General features: G+C 38.2%; 1 protein-coding gene across 13 annotated transcripts in view; it reads left to right on the forward strand.

Annotated features, from left to right (window-relative positions):
* The window catches only part of SORBS2 (sorbin and SH3 domain containing 2), a 192,436-nt gene extending 180,964 nt beyond the window's left edge, over positions 1–11,472 (forward strand). For all 13 annotated transcript variants that reach the window (XM_059817367.1, XM_059817373.1, XM_059817375.1 and 10 more), the window contains 3 exons: positions 5,526–5,575; positions 8,571–8,677; positions 9,475–11,472. In XM_059817367.1, the coding sequence (XP_059673350.1) occupies positions 5,526–5,575; positions 8,571–8,677; positions 9,475–9,536 (219 nt within the window). In that variant the 3' untranslated portion in view covers positions 9,537–11,472. The remainder of the gene's footprint in view (positions 1–5,525; positions 5,576–8,570; positions 8,678–9,474) is intronic.
* Positions 11,473–24,012: the final 12,540 nt, after the last annotated feature.

The following is a 24,012-nucleotide window of genomic DNA, read 5'->3' on the forward strand; positions in this document are numbered from 1 at the left end:
AGGACATGAAACTGTCATGGGCTTAGGTATGTTTCATCTCAAAGAAGGGGTAAAACACAGTATTGCATTTGTTTCTGCAACTTTGAATAATTTATCAGTTGTGCAGTGCTTTGGATGGGTACTTTTTGCTTAGCTTAACCAACAAAATTCAGAAAATTCCTCATCTACACTGAAATACTTTTTAGATGACCCTGATATTCCTTGCTATTGTTTGAGCAAGGCATGTTAATCCCAGCTGAAAATAAATAGAGAGAATACCTCTTTTGCTCTTCATTGGGCATGGCAGGAAGCAAGACACTAAGTAACCAAGGGAGATGACTCCATCTTGCAGAGACAAGAACCTGAGTACTGAGAAGAACTAGAGGTTTGGGGGGCTGTTAGAGTTCTAGCTCTTAATTATTGTTTTCAAACCAGTTCAAATCTGAATTATTTTTTAGGTCTAGGGAACAGACTATTTTATAAACTTAATCAGTATAGACTTACCTATTTGAAAATGTTGAAATTATTGATACACTCTTACCAACAACCGATTTTGTGCACAATATTTCCAAAATGAGATAAAGATTTATTTCCTCCCAAGGGTAAGCCAACTTCTTTCAGCACTCAACACTGACTACATTGCCAGGCTAGAGAGTTGCATTAAAATAAATGTAGCCAGGCTTTGGCCGTCATCATTTCTTGCTACTTAGTCTACAGACTGGACTAGAGAAGGAAGAACAGTTCCTGTCCTCTTCTGTTTGTGCATGTTGGCCATGATTAAAGTCTCCTTTTAACTGCTAAAGCAGAAAGAACATAAGACATTTCCAGGACTCAAATATCACAAGTGAAGGGAGGTTCTTCAGAGAGTTCTTGAAACTGTATACTGATACTTTGGTAATTTTTGTTGATGTAAAAATACATACATACATATGTATATGTGTGTATGTATATATATATATTTGGAATGTGGCTCAAATCTAAAGCATGACCAGGGATCTGAGCAGTAGAATACAAGGAGCTATGGGTGGGCAGTGTCACTTTGCTCCATGTTGGTGGGAGGGATGTGTCCTCCAAAGGAAGAACTCTGAAGACACTTCCCAAGGAGAAATGCTGATGTTTTCCTGCCTCCTTGGCCTCCCTTGGTATCCTTTTTTTTGTTATTCATTCTCTCAGCTCCTAAGAGGGGGCTGCTCTTCTGTCCTGTCATGTTCTACTGGTAAACAGTCACAAATACCAAAGAAAAGGTTTCCCATGTCAGCACTCCACTCCTCTCACATTCCCCCTGACTCGCCCCTGCCCCTGAGAATTCACATTTGCTGCATGCCTGCCCCCCGCCGGAGCTGAATTCTGACAAATATTCAGCCGATTTATAGTTATATTAACAAAACAAGGATTTTTCCCTTGAAGTATTTTCCATCAAGTATTTACTTGCTTTCTAAATGCAAATTTAAGGTCCACGTTCTGTTTAACAGCAAGGAATTACAATATTTGTAAGACAGTATTTCTGCTCTGTGCTGTTGAGCTTTTCTGTAATACTAACTGAGCTACTTCAGTGGGTACACCTGCAATAACTGTTCTTACTCCAACTGCATACACTGTGCGTGATCAATCTTTTAACTGTAACTTGTAAGGGCATGTGCCAGAGCAGCAAACCCTAGGGAAAAAAGATACAGTGGTGGCAATGAAAATAGCATGTACTAATAGTACCATATTTGCACCTGTAACACACTTGCTTTTTGTTATCAAGAAAAGCATGTCCAGTTTGCATGTATGAATGAAGCAACAAAAATCCCATGATGCTTCATTCTTAAACTCTCACTTGACACAGTTTTTGTGGTTTTTCTAGGCTAATTTAAAGAGAGAGATGTTTGTTATGGGTAAACCTCCTCGTAGCCCAGTGATGACTAAGAGATCCTGCAGCTCGCCTGTCAGAGGTCACAGCTATTCACACCGGGTATGGTACTGGATGCCCAGTGTGCAATAACAGCATTTCCATAGAAAAGGAGCTCAGTGTCTAGTCTTTCAGTATTTTGCTTTTTCCCCAAGTGTCTCAACACTATCAGTATGCTGCGTTTTCTTCCTGTTGTGCTTCTGTGCTATGTCTGAGTAAAGCCAACAGGTCTGTGTGTGCCAAAATCTATTTTATAAATCCATTAGTGTACTGTATCTCTGCAGTACTGCATAGTATTTCCAGTGCTACAAGATGTAAGAGATCGAAGTTCTTTAGATTTAGCCTGTTTTTTTCTAAATCTCTCCTCTTGTTTCAAAGTATTTCCAGTTTATTAAAATTACAGCTTCTAAGAGTCAAAAATATATACTTCATTCCATGTGTACAGGCTTTTGTATACAGGCTGAATTCTTGTTTTTGAATCCATCTGCTTCTTTTCAAAACACTTTGTTGCTATTATGTTATGTTCACTCACCACTGTGCTCTTTATCCAAGCGCCGTTATTCCAGACTGTCATGCTCTTTAGCCTTTCCCTTCATATCTGTAATATAACAGTAACATAATTGTAACAATTTCACCTAGCCAGAAAGTCAGATTGTTTAGAGTTTGCTTGTGTTTGGCTCAAAAAGGCAATCTAAATTATGGAAAAAAAACTGAAAACACACAACAAAACAAAAGCCTAAACTATATAAGAGTAAGAATTTATGGGTTATGTTTTACTTTCAGTTTAGGACTAAATTATTCTCTGCATTCGTTTCATAACATTTGGGTCTTGAAACAGATAACGGGAAGAGCTGTCTTCCATGCTGCTGCTGCTGATTTTAGGTTATTGTCTTTCTGGTAGTTCCCTTTTTAAAATTTGAATTTTAATTTAAGATATGCAGGTTTGTATAACTTTCAAAGTCTTGGCTTTTTGGCAGGCCTCTGTTTACTACCAGGTATGAGGGGACAGTGCTTAATTCATCACTGAAGAGAGACAATTCAATCATAGGAAGGCCAGGATTCTTGTAGTAGTGAACCAACACCATCCCAAGAAAGTCCAACTGGCAATAAGATCCATATAAAAGGGATTAAGCCCTATTTTAAATTCGTGTGTTACTCCAAATGAATGGCATGTAATCAATATATTAAGAGGACTGTAGTGGTCAATATTAGGTGCATTCATTACTTAAATTCCAAAACTCCAAGAGCACAAATTGTACACCTAATTTGCATGTTCAGGACTATGCAGAACTATTATATGCAAGCGCATATCAATCATGCATGAAAATCAGGTGTACAACTGGGACCACTGACTTGACTGCACACTTTGTAATGTTTTTGAGATTAGGTCCTACAATTTTTCCCAGGAATCAGGATAGTGTAATGAACTGACCTGTAGTTGGAAACTAGAAATCCTAAGCACCAAGAGCTACCCATAGGCCGATGCATTTCATGATACCTCTTGAGCAATTAGCCAGACCTTGCAACCCATTCTAGCCCATGCCCTGTATGGGGGAGTGAGAGCTTAGGGAAAGAAAACAGGGAGAAAGCTTCTTGATGTCAGTTGGGGTGCTACTGAGGAATGCATTTGGATAGAGAGCGAGCTCAGGGTCCCCCTGTTCACAGATAGCACAGATTACTTCACCCTAGTTTTCCCAGATTCGAATTCTGTCAAAGTTGTCTCTGTAGCAATAACAGAGTTGAAAATCTTCACTCACCTTGATTTTCTATCATCTGTTTCTACAGTAGTTAACCAGCAATAAAAACATTTTAAAGCATTGAAGCATATGCAGAAAAAGAAGATAATACTGACCTACATTATTTCTTCCTGGTTTGGTATATGTTCAAAGCATTACATCATTTCTAATGTTGTTTAGGACATCGACTTTTATTGTTTGCAAGAAAAATCCGTAATCCCGGTTGAATTCTCTTGCATGTCGGACTATCTTTGGCATTCAGCTCAGTTATGGACCTGATGAAAGCTAAACAGAGGAAAAAGGTCAGATTCTAATCCAAATACCAAGCAATCTGCCCAGTGGAATATTCTGTTCTTGCTTGACAAGCCAACTGTTGAAGGGGGTTTATTGAGAACTGAAATGTCTAATTTGCAATCTTTAGTGTTGGATTCTTCAGTAAAAATTATCCATCTTTCTTGTACACTGGCATAGAAGACTTAAATGAAGGAGAGAAGAGAGTCAAAGAGTATAAACAAATGTTTTGGGTCTTTGAAAACCTCTTTCCCACCTAGCTGTCATTAATATGAATAAAAGTTCTGTAATCTACCTGCCTGCATTGTTAGGCACCTTTTTAAAATAATACTCTACAGACTGTAAAGATAAAGTGGAGAATGTTCACAGTATTTTCTGCATGTATGCATACAAACGTGATGAAAAGAAATTTAACTACTTCAATTTCATCTGGAGATGGGGAGGGATGCGGAACATAGTGTTTTAACATTCCATTGATACCATCAGGCTGTGGGTTGTTTACCACTGCCTTCTCTCACGGAAGACTGCATCATTTTCAAGAGTAAACTGAAGCAAGATGAACTGAAATAGTCAAACCTGGGAAAGAGAGAACCAGAGAGCAGTAAGACAAATCCCATGGCTTCAAGATCAGGTTGCAGTTTACTCAATTCATGAAAGTGCTGTGTTTGATATCCACACTCCTGAATCAGATACGGTTCCCAGACTTGTATCAGACTGTCAGTCTCTACAGTACAACCATAGGGCACCCTCAGTCAACAGAGAATATGATCTTTGCTTACATCAAGAGCTCTCCCAAGCAGCTGCTCCTGCACTGTTTCTGGCCCCAACCAGATTCTAATTGGTATAAGTCAATATTTTTCTAAGCAGGATATGGTTTCTGTAAAAGGTTAATATTTTTCATTTCCATTGTGTCCAGATTTATTGGATATTAGTGGTGGGTAATTCTCCATTAAGAAGGAAAGTAGTTCCTTTCCTGAAGCTTTGCACTGGAAATACAAATTACTTTTTCCTCTGAAGTAAAAGTGTTAATTGTTATTTTCACACAATTACATGCATTCTTTCTGCTCTTTGCCTCCCAACAGCCTGCATGGTTTTGTGTTCCCCCTTGAGATGAAACAGAATTAAAGCATAGCATGTTATGCTTGTCAAGTTAGTACTCTGTGTGTGTGTAATGTAAATTGGTATGTTATTTGTCTATGAATATTCTAAGTTCTGCCATGCCATATAGGAGATTTTATTTTTGCTTATCTCAAAATATACTTCACCCAAGGAATGTATAATGTTCATCAGTTGCAACTGATTTTTCTAATGCTATTTGTGTTTCACAGTGAAAAGGCAGCAGGGTTCTATTCCAGCTTTCTACTCTACTATAAATAGAATGGACTGTTGATAAAGTTCACAGTTTTGTTTTAGTTTTTATTATGTCCTCCAAAAATCAGATCTTTAAACCTGCCAAGATTCTGTTGCTTGCCATGTTTCTTAAGAATTTATTGTGAGTTGGGGTGGGGGGATATTGTTTTACACAAGGTAGAATATGAACTCTCAAGCAACTATGTATCATGCTCCTATCCAACTATTTGGACCTTAGACTATAAATCATTATTACATTTCAAATCATTTCATTTCAGCCACAGCGCCCTGTGCTTGCACATGAAAACATACACAGTGGGGGGGAACCGTAAGTATACTTCTTGTCTACTAAACCAAAACCTAATACTTAAGCAATAGCCAGCACATCAAATAATTTGTTAACCTGCTAAGTACAATTATGAAGAGATTTCAGAAATTTAGATAACCACATGATGTAAGAAGATATCCAAGTAGGTTCCAGAGGGCAAAGCCTTAGTTGTTTAATTTACATCAGACTCAGACAGACATGTTAACTTACAGTTCTCCATCGTTTATGCTTAAAAGGGATAATAATTTTGTAAAAATAAAATTTTACTTTTTTTATTATCTCCATTTTTACATCTCAGCAGAATGCCAATTAAAGATTTAACATTGATTCAACTCATCTGCTTTACTGACTTGACACAAATCATTCAGAAATGGTTCTGGATGTGAATAGAGAAAAAAATAACTTGATAATGTTGATGAGAGGAACATAGGGTTACACTTTTTGGTGTAATTTACATGTATCTAATTTTTAAATTGCACAAGAAAGCCTTTCTTAAAACTGAAGAACCACCTAGATCTCAAGTCTTATTTTCACAAACAATGTAAGCACTTGGGATAAAACATGTAAGGCTATTTCAGTGCTGACTATTAAAATGCAAGTTTGGTGCAAGATTGTTTCATTTTTTGGTTTTTTCCTTCAGTCTTGCATTCAGGTCCTGCTATCAGTGATCACTGAAACCAGTAGCCATTCTTCCTCTAGCATCAGAGCACTTTGGAGTATGCCCTACTAGGTGAATTCTCCTAAATGTAACTATGGCTTAGCATCTAAAAGTATTTAAAGTTTACCTGTTAGTCACTTGAAGAAATGGCAAGAGAGAAGAGAGGGGTGAAAAGTTAACACATAACTATACCACAGATTATATATAATGAAAATTGGACATTTTGGTTTCAATCTCACTAAAAACATTTTTCTCAAGCTCCTGTTGGTTTTGTTGAGCACACTGAAGCACCTAACACTCTTTTGTAAGCAATAATTCTCTAATTAATTTTATTCAATATAGTTTAAGTAGTTCATGAGTAAAATTACTTATTCCTAAAATTAAAAATAAAAATATATTTAAATTTCCAACCAACCATTCTTTGTCTTGAATATGTATTCTGTTAGCATTGTAAATGGTAGTAGAGTTTTCATATTTAAGAAATTCCTAGATTAGCAAAGAGAATGAAATTACTACAAAGGAGTTATTAAAATGGATTATCTAGAAATGACTAAGATTAGATTTCTAAAGTACAAAGACTGCAAATTGGAAAGTTCTTGTTGGTGTATTTGAGTAAGTAATTGGCTTGAATCCTATTCATGACACATAACATCTGCAACTCCTGTACCTTTGGAAGCTGCATTTAATCAGTTTTGGAATATCATCATAGCTCTGCTTTCCTGGAATAACGATAAGCATGACAGACAGGGTTATTGCCATTTAATATTTTGCACAGATTTTTTCTTACTCCTGCTAATTGCTTAAATAACCAGTCCTATTCCATTTTGTTAGTATGATTAAAATATAAAATTAGGCTTTTCAGATTTGGCGAGATAACTGTCAGTCATGAGAAATTAAGTTAACATAATTTTTTTCTTGCAACAGTGTCTTTTTTTTTTTTTTCTCCAAACCAGCAATGTGTTTATTCAAAAAGACCATCATTACGCTAAGCCTAGCACCAGTCTGTATATGGGATTTTTAAAAGGGACTTTCAGGAGCAGGAATTTTTTACTGAAATAAACGTCTCATTTAAGCCATGGAAACTTTGCCTGAATGATACAAAGCTAATGGAAATATTCAGTACCAACACATCAAAGGGGGAGTTATTTTGTTTTTATCAGGGGAAGTGTAACAGCATTAACGTCGTAAAGTCAGTGAACTGTTGTTAAGAGGGGAAAAATAGACATGATTATGTCATAGCTGGGGCACAGGTGATTAGAAAAAAAAAGGCAGATTCTGACTCTGCAGGACTCATGGGCCTTTACAGCAATCTTCCCATGGGCTGTCAGCCCAAGCACCTTCAGTTCCCCCTATTAAGAGTTTATTGCCATTCTTTCAATTCCAGGAAACTCAATTAAAAGCTGACAAGGAATGAAAGATAATAAATTTAGTAATCTCATACCTCTTTCTGTTTATCCACCTCACATCCTTCAGTCTGCAGCCCCTGGCCAGGGTGGAGGTACAAGTCAGTGTCTGAATACTGATTGAGTTTCCATCCTTATGTCCCCTGATTTGATTCAAGCCTCTCCCTCACTCTCAGAGATATTTTTTTAATATATATAGCAGGGGCAGTTTTTACCAGGGAAGGTGTTACTACTATATGTTTCCAAACAGCAATTACTCTCCACCCTCCCCACAGAGGTTGGCACCTCTTTTACACACGGAGCTCGGATAGTGCTGAGTCTCACCTCAGCAGTTGCTACTGAGGAGCCCAGGGAGGTCCCCCGGGCACAGAGGTAGTGTGTGTGAGCCGCTCCCCTGGGCACCCTCCTACACTGACTACAGGAGAACACCAGGCACCTTGCTTAGGCTGCGTGGCACTTGGCTCTGCTGGGCCGGAGAATGCGCACACTAGGTTTGGCTTTCTAGAACTTGAAGGCAGCACTACGCTTTTAGGTGCTGACCATGGTGGGCTAAGGGGCAAGCACATCTACAGACTCCCCTCTAGAAGTCCTCTGTTTTGGTGACTCAACTATAAAATAATGCTTTTAAAAAAAAAAAACAAACACACACAACTAGAATTCTGCATTCAAAGCTCCTCAACCAGTTTATTTAATGAGTTGCTATCAGGCTTGCCTCGAATCCCCAGTCTTTATCAGAAAGGTAACTCAGACACTAAAGTTTTATTTATTTACAATAATACATACCTGGCCCTGAATTCCACCAGGCAAAATAAACCCTTTTCCCCTATACTTGCAAGAAGTATTACTAGTTAATGTTTTAACCAGGTCCTTTACTTCAGCAAAGGTGCAAAGAACTCATACTTCTTTTTAAAATGCATCATTTGTCCTATTTAAGGTTTCAGGCTCTATATAACTATACTCCTAGGAACGAAGATGAATTGGAGCTCAGAGAGGGAGATGTCATTGATGTGATGGAAAAATGTGATGATGGATGGTTTGTGGGTATGTTTTAATTCGGTTGCTTTTTCTTTTTTTTTTTCTTCCTGACCCTTGCTGCCCTCTTTGCTTGGTGCCTTTTAAACAAATTAATTTTTGGTATTCAGTGTAATAAACCTGAACCTGGCTTTATCAGGAGAAATCCCAAACAAAATCCACTGAAATTAGTGGGTGATTTTTCACTTATGATATCTTTTGGAACTGATGGACACAAATTGACATGTGCCTCCAGTTTGTTGTACAGCACTGTTGTCATTCTCATGTGACACAAAATGGACTATATATTACTGCTCTCTTCATAAAGACCGGGTATTGTAGAACTTACTTGCATGAATACATCTACAGCATTCACTACTTGCGATAACCAAGTATTACTGAACAGAGATTTCATAACTAGTCATAGGTGAGGTGGCTTAATTATTCCATAAACCCTCATGCACACAGTGGCTAACTTAATCATCTAACTAGTCCTCAGCATTTCAAAAATTCAAATTATTTAAATAGAAATAATTTAATTTCAACATCAAGTCTATGTACCAAGTCAAAATTTTAGCACAGATTTTAATCAGGCCTAACACTTTAATCAAATGTGCCTCTTTATTTGCATTTTCCTTCCTGCAGTCATAATTTGTTAAAACTTACAACTCACAAATGAAATTCAAAATAACTTTTGGAAGTTATATTATGAAGAAGAACTGTAGATATTTGTTTGTGCAATATTACATATAAAAATTTAGAGGCCATGCTTACCTAGTGATTTCCTATTGTTATTCCCATCTCTCATCTATCGCTTCTAATTTCAGGAACCTCGAGAAGAACCAAATTCTTTGGTACTTTCCCTGGAAACTATGTCAAGAGGCTGTGAATTTTTTTTTTCCTACTTATTTATGCTGCATCTCTGCAACACATCTGCATAAAGCTGCTAGAAAACATGCTATGCTGGCCTTCTGTTTTCTTGCTTGCGGTCTCGAATAGAGGCCCTCTAGTCCATCCTCATCCCATCCCATCCGCCAAACCGTTCCAGCAGTATTACAGCAACGACCACGGTGTGAATAAGCTTTTCTGAAACAAGAGGAATCGTTTCAACATTTAAATACTCCCTGCTTTAAAGTCTTTCCATTTGAAACACGATAGGAAAAGCTTGATGACAGGTACACAGATGAATTGCCATGGAAGGGTGGGGAGGGGGAGAAATTGATCTTGGTTTGGATACTTGTGGTACTATCATGAAGTCTGATGGGATTTTTTCAGCATGCATGTAATACATGGGGAAGTTGCTGTTTACTATTTTTAAAAAGATTGAGTTTCCACATTCTTATTAGCTTGGCAGCATTTGTTGCTTTCACTTTGCCGTATCACAGGTTTGCCTATTGTACTGGTTTACAATGTATGACAAATTATAACACAGATTTTTTGCCTGCACTTGTATGTTGTAACATATGCACAGTGATTGTAAAATCTCAAGCAAGCATAGTGAAAAATGGAAGAACTGCAAGTGTTCTGAATGGGTGCAATGGTATTGGCTAAACCTTTTTTTCCCCTCCTTTTGTCCCTAATAAAGCTATAGTGTTTTCTGTTAAAAGATAAGAAGTGCAAGAGGCATAAAACCTTGGGAAAGAGGATTTAATGAAGAGACGGACAATGATATAAGCATTGACAATAATAACTTGCTACTGATGTCTGGCATTAAATGGTTGTAATCAAAATGTTGTAATAGTAAGCAACATGAAATTTGAGAGGTTAGTGTTTTTACGTATCACAGGGATTTTAAGAAGCAGGAAGTAAACAGTGTTAGTGCAAAGGGTTGTTGGGTTGGGTTTTTTCTAACATAGCCACCTGAAAAATATTTACAAGTATCATGTACTGATTTATTTCACTATATATATTTATGTGTATGTTAACAAAACCTGAGTTACACATTCTTTTTAGGAATTTAGTATAGAAAAAACTCACAAGTATTAAAACTAATACATTTTAGAGGTGGGTTGGTTTTTTTTCCTGAATGAAACAAGTATTTGAAAACATACTTTTTCCGTAAGCATAAATAGCAAATTAAATTAAGGCACAGGATGATAGTGACTATGGCTTTATAAAAATAAAAATTCAGATTTGGTTTCTTCAGCACCTTATAGATGGCAAAAGCTTCTACTGCATTTCTGATGGGTAAAGGATGGAAATTATCAAAATGTGTGTAGTCTCTGTAGCATTTTGTACATATGTTTGCTTTTTTGTACAGAGCCATTTGGTTGTTGATTTTAAAAAAATTAAGTTCCTTATTTGATCTTTGCCCTCTTCACATGCAGGACATTTCAATGCATTTTTTTTTTTCTTGCTCTATTTACCATAAGCACATCTGGATAGTGCAATTCTGTAAGATAGCATTTTATGCAAAATTTTATTAATTAAAGTATGGTTTACCAGCCAAATCTAAATGTACATATGTCTTTATTACTGAGAAATGTCATTAAGACAAAGGTAAAGAAACATCTTTGTGCAGCATACCTTTATTATTGCAGATTTCATGGCAAAAGCTTTATATTCAAAGGCTTTCAATTTTAAACTAGATCTGCATGCAGCTTTGCTGTGAGATTAATACCTATCTTTGATGCCATTTATGATTGAAGACTTAAATGTCTGTTGCCTGTGATATTTAAAAAGTACTGTTTCTACTCTGTATCTGATTTTAGAAAAATACAGTTTTTTCATACCTGACTTTCAGGTAACTGACTTTGAATTCCTACAAGCAAAAGGTCTCTGTGGTTTTTTTCTTGAATAGACTTCTAATAAATTTTGCTTGGAGTACACAACTGTTTCCCTCATTATTTCTCAAAATACACTTAGCATATTACTTAAGTGTTGCAAAGCGCTTAACTCTTCAAGCCTATATGCAAATAGTCAGTTTTGCCTTGGACAGAGATTTTTTCCACCACCAAGCATACACCAGTCATATATAAGGGCAACTAGCATTGCCCATACAGCTCTCCGTTAGTCCACTTCAGCGTCATCCCTAAAACATTTGAATCCAAAAGCAGTGTTATGAACTTTCTGCATTGACTGTGCTAATTTGAGATAATTTCTCTGTTGCCAGAGCCACCTTTCACTCCAGAAACGCAAAGGTAAAATACACAACGGTAAACCCTTTATAGCTGGCGAAAGTTCCCGCGCCCTAATCCTTTCCTTTAACAAAAGCAAATCAAGAACTCCTTTGTAAACTAACAGCATAGAAGCAAGATTTAAGGAAAATACAGACATTTGGGGAGCATCTTACACTTGGGGTTCTGCCTGCAACACTGAATTATCCCATATTAATGTCTCTGTCTGGCAAGGAATAACTGTTCAAACAAAAACAAAACCTGCAACAAGAAGCAAAGTAAACAGGCAGCAGCCTTCCCCCCCCGCCACCACCACCACTGTTTCACAGTTACTGCTAGTGCCTTGACACCTCTAAATAAATACGTGAGAATGTAGCTTAAAATGTTAACTTTGTCTACAGGAAGGTTAAGACCAGGGGCTGCTGTTAAAACCCCAGCAGTTCAACTCCTTTGTCAGTATAAGCATTGTCAGGGCTGGGAGTGCTTTCAATTTAGGCAAGGCCTAATTTAGTCAGTACTGTTACCACTGAGATAAATGTGTCCTTCCAGTGCTAAGTCAGCTTAAACCTACCACGTGCATCTCTTCTTACAGCCCTATAACCAAATACTGAAATATACAATCAAACATAGCATGGCTTCTCCTTTCAGTTTGCTGGGTGAGCTGGTGTGGGATCTGGGACATCACTGAAGCACCGCTTTATGCCATATGCCTGTAAGAAGTAGGAATTACTGTGCTTTAATAGTCTTTTTCTATAAAAGCTAGCCTAATAACATCAACTGGTTGGTATAGTCTCACTAATGTAAAAGAATTCTGGATGGTTGAGGGTCTGAGTGGTTAAGGGGTGAAATAGCATCCTTTTCGCTAATTGCAAAGGGGATGAAAAAAGGGAAAAGACAGGTCATTGTAATAAGAATAGCAAGTCATTGACACTTCAGCACAAACTGTAGTGTTAATGTTGTAGTCAAAGAAATAGAGAAACATTGAAGTTATATCCAGGTAAACCAAATATATTCAAATTGGCTAAGTGCTGAAATCCTGCCTACACTATTTAAGGAACAGACTGAAGGATTTTTTGAGCTTCCTTGTGTAATCCTTGTACAATCCCTTATAAATTCATGACAGAGACCCCGCAGGACTAGGCTGTGCTTTGACCTTAGCACCAGAGGAAAAAGAAACCTGGGGAATTAGAAGCCAGCCAGTTTAAAGTCTAGGAAGGGACCAGAACAAATCAATTAAAAGCCTCAGATATTCACAGATTTCTCTAAAAAATTGTGTATCAAATCAATTTCCCTTTATCTTGTCAGGATATGTAGCATACACCTTGATTTCTATTAGGATTTCCTTTTAATGCTATGACATGGCAGCTGTGTTAGCAGACTAAGAAAAGTCTATGTCAGTCCACATGAAATCAAGTTTGTGGCAGAGTTGTGCTACATTACTCATGCATAGGTAACATAACCAGAGTGGCCCTAAAAAAACCCAAGAGATTCCACTGACTACCCTGCAGCAAGCTACATAGTTGCTGTTGAGGCAAAGACCTCTTAAAACAAGAAAACCCACAAGACACCAACAAGCCAGGGAGACCAATGCAGGAGCAGTTCAGGGTATCATCTATATCCTAAACTAAGCAAAGGGTCACCCCAGCAGGTTTAACATTCATCACCCATGCCAAAGCAAGGCATGTTGTCATCCTGCAAAGCCAGGTATTTACTAGTTGCCTTTTAAATGCTGATGTACAGACCTGGGACAAGAACAGGAGGTACTTCCTGTGCATTTAAAAAAGCAGTGCGTGAGCCAAGGGGAAGCTAGAAACATGAAGTCAGTAGCTCCAGAAGGACCTTAGGTCATTGCTAAGTATATTGCCTTACAGCATTTAGTTACATGGTGAAACCTTGTCTTTGCTCCAGATGACTTCAATGGAGTTTGCTGTTAACAGATCCCACAGTATTAGTAATACAGTTTCTATGTTAGCTTGAAAACAAAATTGCCCAAAAGAAGCACTGAAGCAGCTGAATGTCCAGTTTGGTTTGGTTTTATTATATTGAAAAGTATGAGTGCAGGCAGAGCAGAAACCGCTTCCTTAACTGCTCCCACAACACAGCACAGCAGACAACTGTCTTCTCCAGTAAGCGGCAAGTTAATTAAAAGTCAAATCATATGTGGCTCCTAAGTTGCAAAAGCATATTGAAAGGGCTAATAATTCAAAATTTAAACATGTTTACACAGCAGAACCCCTTGTTACATCCAGCAGATATCAATCAGACTGAGACCTGAATCCACCCATTGTCCAGAGCAGAGAGCTTGCCAGACCAACATGTAGAAACTGGTACCTGATCCATACACAGTAAGCAGGGAAGATGAATCTAATACAGCTTTCTTCTGCAACCCTACAGGTAATCAATCAACATCATGCTATTATTTTGACTAGATGCAAAAAAAATGCCATTTTACTTTTATCCTCCCCCCCAATGGCCAGATAGTTAAGTTCTTAAGTCCTAGCTAAAAAAAAAAATCACCCGATAGAATCTGTTATTCTCATCAATACAGTGAAGTCACATTCCTTTGAAAATTAAAAATATTTTTACATGTATCTATGTGGAATATGACACAAATCCACTGAAAGGGAAACAAAAGAATAAATTAATTCCTGCTTGCACTACCCTGAGTCAGATACTATCTAGGCCAAAGAAAGTGATACTGGTGACATACAGGCTCTCATTCATGTATTTTGTGTCACCTCTGAAAGACAAAGAATAATGGAAGTTTCTAGGTTAATAAGCAGTGATGAAACCAGGGAAGAGCCTGAACAATCCTGCAGGTACAATTTTTAGTGTAATCCTGCTGATTGGTTACACTGTGCACTGTAGTTCTTTAGCAGCTCTGTACCCAAAACTCCCAGCTCCTGTTTCATTTGCATCAGTGTAAATCCCATATATAAAACATTACAGAATTATGCCTTTTAGTATTTAACTTCTGTTTCTTCAAGAGTCATAGAGAAGGAACAAAGTTCTGTGTTAACAGACTATTTAATATTACTAGAAAGTAGAAAGCATTCTTACTAAAATAGCTCTAATGCCTATAATAATTATACCATAGCAATTTTTTGAGCAGCCTTTGTATAGTGATGTCACATCTAATTACAGATCCAGTACACAGAGGGTTCCGCTTCAGCAGAATGGCATTACATCACAAGTGACACCACAGAGGAAAGAAAAAACAAAAATGTTGACTGACAACCAGAAATGCGTTGCTAGGTTTATCCTCAGTTCATCTGTACTCACATCTCAACAATTTATGTTTCTTGCTGCCAACACAAATAACAAACTTGGAAGCCATTATTTCATCACCCACATACATGCATAGCAAAGTAATCCTCCTACATTTTCCATCCATCACAGAAATCAGTAAACCACTTTAAAAAATACCCCAAGAATAATGTAATTATTTACTTCTACCAGTGAAGAATTACCAGAGTTACACACAGTGACTCTTGATACTTCCCTTCAAAAAGGAGGAGATACACTTCTCTGTCACAAGCCACTGTTTCCCTTTGCAAGAGAGGGTCCTGTATTCACATGGGTCCACTTCAGGTGCCTAGCTCTAGCTCCAACTGATTTGAACAGTAGTTTGCTATTTAAATATCTTAAAGGATCTGGTCCTTTAAGACTTTTTGGCTGTCTTACATTAAAATAAAATGCCTCCATTTTATTTCAAGACTTTCTACAATTGCCACTTAAGAACCAAAGAGATGGACTGTCATATTAAAATAATAATCAAACCTTCAGTCATTTGCATCAAGATTTTTTTTTTTTTTTTCTCGACACAGGGTTAAGCATACAACTGAAACCAGCACTGCCGACAGGGAACACTGAAGAGACGGAACATGTCGTTCTAAGTGGGTCATCGCACTGCTTCTGTCGCTGTGATTTGCTAGATAAACCCCAAGCATGCAGCAACCCAACTCATGCTTCCCCCAGTTAATGCTCCAAACTGTAATGTGAAACACATACAAATACTGGCTGGCTCAAGACCCGCTAGAGGCTTCTCTTACACTACCACTGATTCATCTGTTATAGATGAGGGGTTTTTTTCACATGTAATTGGAAATATTTGAACAGCTGAGAATCAGCTCCTCTCTCCTTAAACCACAAAAGAGAACAAATGAATGTGTCCAGTACATCTGAGGTAGTAGAGGGTAATATTTATATGCCACCAAAGAGCTCTAGGAACTATTTATAGCTTCACTTCATCTGCTCCTGCAGCCAACGCCGAGGCACAAGGCACAAAGCAGCAATACACACAATGTGAAGCAGAAAGTATGAAAGCCATATGCCATCAAAACCACATGGAAACATCTAGGATACAGAAAAAACCTCTGCTAGCCACCAATCCATACTTATAATCTGAAGCAAGCAGACTGCTATAGAGGAGTGCAAAATTTTTGTACCTATTGTTTAAGTCAAAAGGAGCTCTAAAGAAGAGTGGTCAGAGAAATTGGCCCAAACCTATGTCAGCATCAGATAATAATTTCTGATCATCACAGTTTTACTTACAAAACTGCTGGGGTTTACGCTGTTACAGAAAATTGACTTTTCAATAGCGCACATCACTGATAAATGGTAGCATCCTGAAACTACTGCTTACTATCCAAGCCCTCTTCATTTTTTGCAACACACTCTTCCTTTGTTTATCTATTTCATTGCATGGTCATAAACAGTGCAGGCTTCGAGACAGGAATCAGCCTTCTACAGCTTTTTTGTACAGCACTCATCCTAAGACCACCTGGTCCTTTAAGGTCTTAACCATTGCTTTAATAAGGGGGGGCAGTGGGGAAATCACTAGATTAAAATAAATTGTGTTACTTACTTATAGACATATATCCACAGGCACATCCTGTACCTTAGATACAGAAACAGCAGCTGTTTCAGAAATACAGGTTAAGTTAGCCTTCCAACCCACCCCCCCCAAAAAAAAAAAATTTAAAAAAAACCCACACAACAGAGAGGCAGGGTGATTACTGGTGGAGAAAGAGCAGTCCATCTGGGACATCAGAGGCAGGCGAGTCCAGGGAGAGCTGTTTCAGGCCCTGGAAACAGGATACTTAGCCTATTTCATGGAGCCAGCCTTGTCAACCTTCTTTCCTTCACCACACACACCCTGTGCTCTCACAAATGCTGTCTCCCCAGGAAAGCCTTAGAAAGGCAACTGTTCAAGTCAGACCAGACGAGGAAGAGAAAAGAGCAAGATCAATGGGGGAAGATACAAACTGCCATGGCAAGCTAGTCAGAAGTCAAGCCATTTCTGAAATTCTCCAGGCTCTATGGGCCTCTTACTGCCCACCCTGAAGAGCGGCCTGCCCTACTTTTCCTTCCTGTCCTACCACTCGTTCTCCTCCTGTCAGCCCCAGAGGCAAGAGGACTATTGTAGGAAAGACAGTCCTCCATGGAAGTATGAAACATTTTACAAGTGAAAAACACTGCAATTGCATTTTAACCTACTCAAGGTCTTGCACTCTGGCTCTTGCCTTACGTTATCCAGATGTCTACTAAAAGCACTACCTGCAGCATCTTGGTCATCATTACCGAAAATCTAGAACTTCCGAAGACGGAGGAAGTCTCTGCATTGGGCCATAAAACATATGCTGGCTAACAGCTCCCACAGCACATGACTGCAGTTGGTTAGAAGGTCCTGACTTTAAACATTCTGACATTCCCTCACCTGAGGTGGCTTTGGCAAGTTACTTTTAAGCTCTGGGAAGTGCAAAACAGAAATTGTTAAAACACAATGGACAGGCAAGAGAAAAACTGCACATTCAAGGAGACTTTATTTGCATTTCTGAGTGGGTTTTTTTTTGTTTTCAGGGTTTTGGAGGGTTGTTGGTTTTTTTTTTGGGGGGGGGGGTGCGGGGCGTGGTAAGGATTGTAAGCAAGACAGTTTCCAGATCTTTATTTCCAGAGAGATTTTTGTTAGGAGACGTTTACTCACATTTCAAAGCACTAGCTGTATATACCATGATTTACCTGTCTTCACATTGTAGAGAGAGGATTATACTTTGAAAGCTGTAGCGGGATTACACTCAAATTCTGGCCTGGAATTCTACAGTACTAGAAAACTTTAAGAGCAAAACTTCCCAGCTACAGTATGAATTATATTAACTCCTCGCATGCTGGAGTATAGCAATAGGGGATGGATGAATACCAGTTTTAAGACTATTTGTGTATACGTATATCTGACAGTTTTCACATTGACCATTTCAGATCCCGTAATTACATGTTAATAAAACTGAGAAGTCTGTCCTGGTTAAGTTTCTGCTGGTTTTGCCCCTGCTGCACTTGTATCCTTTCTCATGATACAGCCAGCTTTTACAAATGTTTTCTCAAACCTGTGCACTGACTCCTACATTCACTGAACAAAAGCAAGTAAAAAGTCCAGTCAGGGCAAGGTGTGAAATGCATAATTATTTACTTCCACTCAGTATTTTCTTTTGGTGTTAAGGAACTAACTCATGGGCATGGACAAGCTGACTGTGTCCTTTTAACAAACAGAAAGGAATCAAAAATTATAACAAGGAAAATACTTCAAGTATAAGCTAAATTTAAGTATTATGCCTCAGTATCTACAGTGTGCGTCAGGAGTCTAGGATCTAGCTTTGTGGCTAGCTACATTCTGAAGCTGCCGATCTCTGGCTCAGGGCCCACGTTATACTTAAAACAGAATACCGTATTTGTCTTTCAGCTGTTGCCATTTGTCAGACCCAATAAACATGGCTAACTCTTCCATAGCAACTGCTGTTAAAATGCTGAACCCAAGCCACAAGGTGAAAGAAAAATAGATATTGAATACAGTACTTTATGGAACATAAGATGAGGATTGTATATTAAAAGAAATTCCAATGCCTGTTTCTTAGAGAAAAATACTCAGAAGGTTTGGCACAAATGACTGTGGCTTTACATGTGATCTCATCATTTGTTTGTGTATGAAGTCTCATCTCTTGGGAGACCACAAAAACAGATCAAGGTATTGATCCAAAAGTTTGACACGTGCTTTGGAGAAACCCTGGACTGCTCTGTACTTAGAAAAATCCATGTATTCTTTCAGGCTTACGGCAGAATAAATTTTTTTTTCTTCCTTCTAAGCTTCCCAGATAGAGGTTTTGGATCAGTAGACTAATACAGAACAATTGTAAATACCTATTACTAAAGGTTTATTTCTGTTATACACACAAATGTGCACAAACACACAGCGAGCAGTCGATGGAAAAACCTGTCAACTTCAGTGATAGAGAATAAGCCACTGTGTACCACACTCCAAGTCCTTATGGTCTCCTATTGCCTACATGCCTCTGAAAACCTGCAGCAAGCCCAAGAGAAACATCAGAGACACACTCTCAATGGCATTCACGCTGTTGGAGTATGATTGTATACAAGCACTTCGCTCTGCTAAATCTGAAGAGCACTGTCAAAGAGCATTATTTTACAGCTGAGGATAAAGACACAGACTAAAAAGAACTGCTTAGAATGAAAACTGGGAGAAACTTCAGAAGAAGCCCTAGACAGGAAGGTCAGCTTTCTCTCCTACCTTACTTCTGTCTTCCATAATGGTACTTTGTAGATAGTAGTAGCATCCCCAGGCTTTTATCATCTGTTATTTACAATGGAAGGCATTCTTAATAAGTCAAAAGTATGATAATTTAGAAATTATAGAGAGGAAAAGAAAAAAAATCTGCTTTAAAGATCATCTAGAGGAAGGCTAAAGCTTAGACCAGGAATAAAGTACAAATCACAACCATATAAGCATGATTGTTTTCTTCTTTACCAAGAAGTCACTGTTCTTTTCTTGACACTTCAATTCAGATCTTCTTCCAGATATGAACTTTCACTGACAAAAATAAACTAGAAGAGAGAAAACATACACACACACAAGTGTTTCCATGGGGAGACACATACTTACCACTACACACAGGATCTTGAGCTGACAGTTTTACCACTCCAAGGACAAGATTTCTCTTATCATCCAGTAATGACTAGAAGAAATATTAATCTCTTCAAAAAGCAGCTTTTCCTAGAGTAGCACTGCTACTATCTCCTGCCTGACAGGTTTCTCTAGTCGCACGAATTATACTATGGGTCTGTTCTTAACGTCTTGAACTTTGCAAAATTCTCTGAAATTTTTGTCACATCAAGTGCTACTGAATAAAATCAGCTCCTCCTCCAGTAGCAGCATAGGTAATCTCTACACAAACATTCCTTTCCCTGTAATTTACCTTTTATCTTGATTAGATAAGGAGTAGAAACCAGCTAATTCTGCAGGGCTTGTAGTCACTCCACATTAAAGATCACACTTTTACAATTAGAGCATATATTCCTATACACTAACATAGCAGGGACATACCACAGCATTCTGTACTAGTTTTAGTCTCTGAATAGCGTGGATACAGTAATTCACATCCCATAGCTGAGACTTGGATAGCAATGAGAAAATGCATGTCCAAACAGAAAGTATACCATATCTAAGCAAGATGTACACAGCAGAAGCTGACTGGGTCACATCTGAAACACAGCCAACAGCTTCTAAGGACCTAAAATTACCTCTATTTTCTGAATTACAAGTTAACATACCCTCTCAGAAGAACTGATGTAACCTCCATCACTTCCACTGCTCATTTCCCTCATCCTCATCACCTTACTTCCTCCAGATGTACTGTCAGATAGCCTCTTCTCTTCTGTGCATTGCCAATATTTGACTTGTATGATGTAACCCAGTACAAGAAAAGATGTATGGTTAGCTGCCACCAGCATTCTAAAAGCACTCGTACATTTATTTTGGCCTACAGACACAGGCACCCCTCCTGTTTTCAGCCCACACACCCAGGATAAGTATAACGATAGTTGATGCTCTACAGTCTCTGCCCTCCCAAGATGCCTGGGGTGGAGAAACTACCCCAACTACTGCAAAGTGACTCAGACAAACAGTAATAAAGCCAACAAAAAGCACTCCTATCCACTTCTACCAGGGCCCACAGGCAAGGCAGCAGCATCTGCTTGTTAGTGGTATATGGGGCAATAAGCTGTCAGAACGCATGTTCATGCCTGTTTATAGCCACTACCAGAGAAAAGCTCATTTGTATGAATCACCACCAGCTATGGAGAATAATCTAGTGGTAACATTCACATTTCACCCCTATGGCTTGGACTGAACAGGAGATAAGTCTCTTGATCCCACTTGGTCTCTTCACCATCCCTTTAATAAATATAAGCTTTTCTCCAGAAAAGACAATGAGGTTAAAGTTTCTATGTAGCAAAAAAAGACTAAATGATAGCTAAATGCATACAATCACAGATTAAATCAAGAAATAGGACTGATTACTGTAGAAATACAAAATGAGACTTTGCTTTTATTAGATGCAATGCTGTGTGTCTAAAGAGTTATGTTATGGTTCTTGTAGATACATGTCATTACACACCTAATGAAGTATTTTAACTGTTTCCTGAATGCTGCTCTATAATACGTATTTGTTCAGGTAACGTTGAATGGCAAGCACATCAGAGTTGATTAACAGCTACCTTATATTGTTTAAAAAATTATGTAAGTGTCAGCATGTTAATTTATGAAGCATACTAGACTTATCTGTCACAGAGCCTTGCTAACTTCATTCCAACTTTACTCTTTTGGAATGCGCTTATTCAGTTTCCAGTGCCAAAATGGGCTTTAACTTTAAACCAAAAAAGGCATCAGCTTGCCAGATTTGGAGGTGACATTTGACTGTAGCTATTAAAGGGAGCAGAACCACTGATGAGTGAATGAGCTGAAAAGAAAACCAACTCCTTCCTCACAGTCAGCTTTAAAGATTCTCCATCAGAACTTCTACAGGCTGTGAGAACAGAAAGGCAAACCCTTTTCCATACACAACAGGAAAAACACATCCTCTCAGAAAACAATCAACTCTCATAAAAGTAACTAAGCATGAAATTTGAGAAGTGCAGCAATTAAGCACAAAATCTGAGAAGTGCTTTGCAACTTATAGGAACCATAATTAAAATATGAGCTGACATTACATCAGGCTCACAAAGAAACCAATAAAGGATAACAAATTCCTTCCCTAGTCACAACAATATCTAATGCCTGTAAAATAAGCAAAGGCATAGACATACTATGACAGAAGCAACACTTCAGGTAACCAGTGCACTAATCAGAATCTTAGCAACACAGATGGAAAGTCAATACATGGATATGTCAGTTTGCAAACAAGTTATAGGCATGAGTTTTCAAAATGAAAATGAACAGTACTTCTATGCCATAATGTGACTTAAGCATCTCATCCCATTCAAAATGCCCTTTAGATTTGGGGGTTTTTTTCCAGACACCAGTCATTATTTTATATATGCCCCCAACTCTTCCTTTACATTTTTTGAAAATTAAAAGGAAAACAAGAAAAATCAGTGCACAAATTCCAGATAAGATGAAAACTCAGAAGACAACAAGCACATCTGTAATTAGTGAAACAAGTTTTTTTAAAATAGGAGATTCTGGTTCCTACATTCAACTTACTTAGAAGTTTATGAAACAGTTTGGAAATATACCATTTCAGTAAAAAAAATAATACTTTTCACTTATTTGCTTGTTGATTTAGATCAGGTCCTTAATGTAAGCTTTAAAGGGCTCTAAGACACCTAACTCCCTAACTAAGGAGGAAGCGTCTTGGAGAAGATGAGTAGGCTTAAGTCTTTGGTTTCTGCAGTATTTTCAGAACAAATTTATCACCCTTGAAAGATTAATGAGAAGAAAAAAAACATACAAGACAGGACATTCCTGGCTTCCTGAGCCCACAAGACAGAAAACTTAAGATGCTTATCAGTTGCATTTTCCTACTCAGAACCTAAACAGTAGGGAAAAGTACCAGATCTATGTGAAAATGATAACTGAAAGTTTAAAATGAGAGGACAGTTGAGCCAAATCACTGTTTCAAAACAACCACGAAGCTGGGGTGGGCGGGGAGGAGTTGTAGGAATGTCCTTCTCCACCTCACATGTATTTCCAGCCTAAAAATTTCTAATGCCGGGGAGAAGGATGCAGTACCAAAGCCCCACTCCTCCTCTCTTTGCCAGGTGCACAAGAAGAATACCAGAGCTGCTTGTCACACCAGCTACGAAAAGGAAAGATGATTTCTGCTTTGCCAGGAAAATCTAAGGGTACTGCTAATTTATCAGACATCCACTAACCAAAAGCTGATATGAAAAGTTCACTGGGATCCAAGTTATTAACCATTCCTGCTTCCTGACTGTACAATTTGGAAAAACTTCAAACTGTAGCTGAACAGTCATATCATATTGTTTTAAAATAAGTAGCATTTCTTATAAGATTTCCCATATACCAATGGGTTCTGAAATAGAAAACAGGCGGTGCAGTAGGGAATACTCTGGCCTTTCACCTCTGGAAAGCCAGTTTAAGTACATGCTGTTCCACATGTGCAAGTGATTTTCAAGCTCCATTTAGTATCCTAAGCTGTTACTGTCCAAACTTCACGAACAGTGGCCTAGTCCAGTACAGTTTATCATTACAGAGACTAAGCTCTGAAATAGGACAGGAGGTTTCTGGCTTAAAATGCACATTCTGAAGAGATTTTTTTTGTTTCTATCTTTACCAGGTTTTATTCTAGTTCTGCAGCCTGCAACAGAGCACTCCATGAGTTTACAGAAGGATGAACTGGTGTTAAACATTTGCTACTTGTAACTTATTTTTCAACTCTTAGTCTGTCAAATTGTCAGGAAAACAACACCTCCTTCCATCAAGGCAGGGACACACTAGGAGAGACAATAGAAAACTGACATCCAAAATATTCTGACGTGAGTTAGGAAGTGTGCCTTTTGCTAATGCCAGGGGAAAATGATACCGTGCCGTGGGCACAGGGGTTTCATTGTCCAAAGCTAGTGAGTTGCCATGGTATGAAATAACAAATTTGTACACCATGCTACTACTCTGATACCTAATTTGTGCCCCCACCCCCCAAATCTCAAAAACATGAGTGATATGAAAAAAGTTAACACAGCTTACCCCATCCCCGGTTCAGTTAAAAAAAGTGGTTGGACTCTTTCAGGTTGCATTGGGTAGAAAGATAACGCTTGGCACAAAAATAAAATTAAATACCAACCTAGAGAGCAAGAGTCTGCTTCAAACATTATGGTTAGTCATACTACAAACCAAAAGATTATATTGTGATTCTGAGAAGGCTACTTACATATAAATTCATA

This window comes from Gavia stellata, chromosome 5 (assembly GCF_030936135.1).
Source record: "Gavia stellata isolate bGavSte3 chromosome 5, bGavSte3.hap2, whole genome shotgun sequence".
Taxonomy (NCBI): Eukaryota; Metazoa; Chordata; class Aves; order Gaviiformes; family Gaviidae; genus Gavia; species Gavia stellata.